Source organism: Gracilinanus agilis, chromosome 2 (assembly GCF_016433145.1).
Source record: "Gracilinanus agilis isolate LMUSP501 chromosome 2, AgileGrace, whole genome shotgun sequence".
NCBI classification, from domain to species: domain Eukaryota; kingdom Metazoa; phylum Chordata; class Mammalia; order Didelphimorphia; family Didelphidae; genus Gracilinanus; species Gracilinanus agilis.
Genome location: NC_058131.1, coordinates 609,057,506 through 609,058,603, shown reverse-complemented (window position 1 = coordinate 609,058,603; position 1,098 = coordinate 609,057,506). Strand labels below are relative to the sequence as shown.

At 52.6% G+C, this 1,098-nt stretch overlaps 1 protein-coding gene across 1 annotated transcript in view; it reads right to left on the bottom strand.

Annotated features, from left to right (window-relative positions):
• Nucleotides 1-371, bottom strand: part of HDGFL3 (HDGF like 3) — a 96,502-nt gene extending 96,131 nt beyond the window's left edge. The window contains exon 1 of the mRNA XM_044660159.1: nucleotides 108-371. Within this exon, the coding sequence (XP_044516094.1) occupies nucleotides 108-371 (264 nt within the window). The remainder of the gene's footprint in view (nucleotides 1-107) is intronic.
• Nucleotides 372-1,098: the final 727 nt, after the last annotated feature.

Below are 1,098 nucleotides of genomic sequence, written 5' to 3'. Positions count from 1 at the left end.
CCACCCACCCTCCCTTCAGCCCGCCCGCCCGCTTGAGCGCCCTTCCCGGCTGCTCCCCGCGTTTGCTGTCTTCGGCCGCTTAATTTCTAGGTACGCGGTCGCCTTACCCAGTGAAACCCGAGCGCCCCCCACCCCCACCAGCCGCCACTCATTGGGCCCTCTCCTCCCCCTCTTCCTAGAACAGGAGCCCGAGCCGGGCTGAAGCGCCTACTCCAGAGCCAGCTCGCCGGTGCTCCTCTTTTGTTCTTGGTCCGAAGCTCTCCCCAACCAGCAGCCCAGCCTAGCCAGTCGTTCACCACGGTGCCCGGTCCCCCTGCTTCCCACTCCCCGTTGCCAGCTGGCCCAGAGGAGGGCACACCTCCAATCAACATTCGGCCCCTTCCACCATCACCCCTCTGGGGCACCCCTTTTTATCCAAGGGCTTCTCCTGCGCCATCCTTAATATCAAAACCCCAACCCTGGGTCACACCCATGTCCCATCCAAGTGGTTTTGGTTGCTGACAGTGGCATCAAGGGACATTCAGGAGAAGACCATCATGGTCTCTCCAGGCTTTCATCTCCAAGGTTAGGCGGTGGACTCCAAACAGAATTAGCAGTAGGCAAGTGTTTCCTCGAGGCCTCTTCATTCCCTTCCAACGTGCTTTGGTCTACAGAGTACAAAATCAGGAGGGAGTCTGAGCGTCTGGACAGTGGTCCTAGCTCTTCCACTTCCTAGCTATATGACCTTGGGCAAATCAAAACCGATTTGGGCTTCTATTTCTTCTGCAAAATGTAGTCGTATTTGTGTGCCTAGCTTACAAAAATTGCCTAGGAATCAGAATTTTCCAACTAGAAGGGGCCACAAGAGACCATCTAGTTCAACTCAACTGAAGAACGTTGTATTTGGGATGGAAAGAGCAAACCTCCAGTTGGACAGATGAGGCTTTGAAAGACTTACCTAACAGTCACTTACATTGCAAGTGGCCAAAGCAAAGAATAGAACCCAGATCTTCTCATTTAACTCCCGCCTAGGTTTTCCATCTTACCTAACAACACTGTGTAGAGGATCAAATAAGATAATGCATTGTGAAAGGAGATTTTTGAAAGACTTATTTCCTT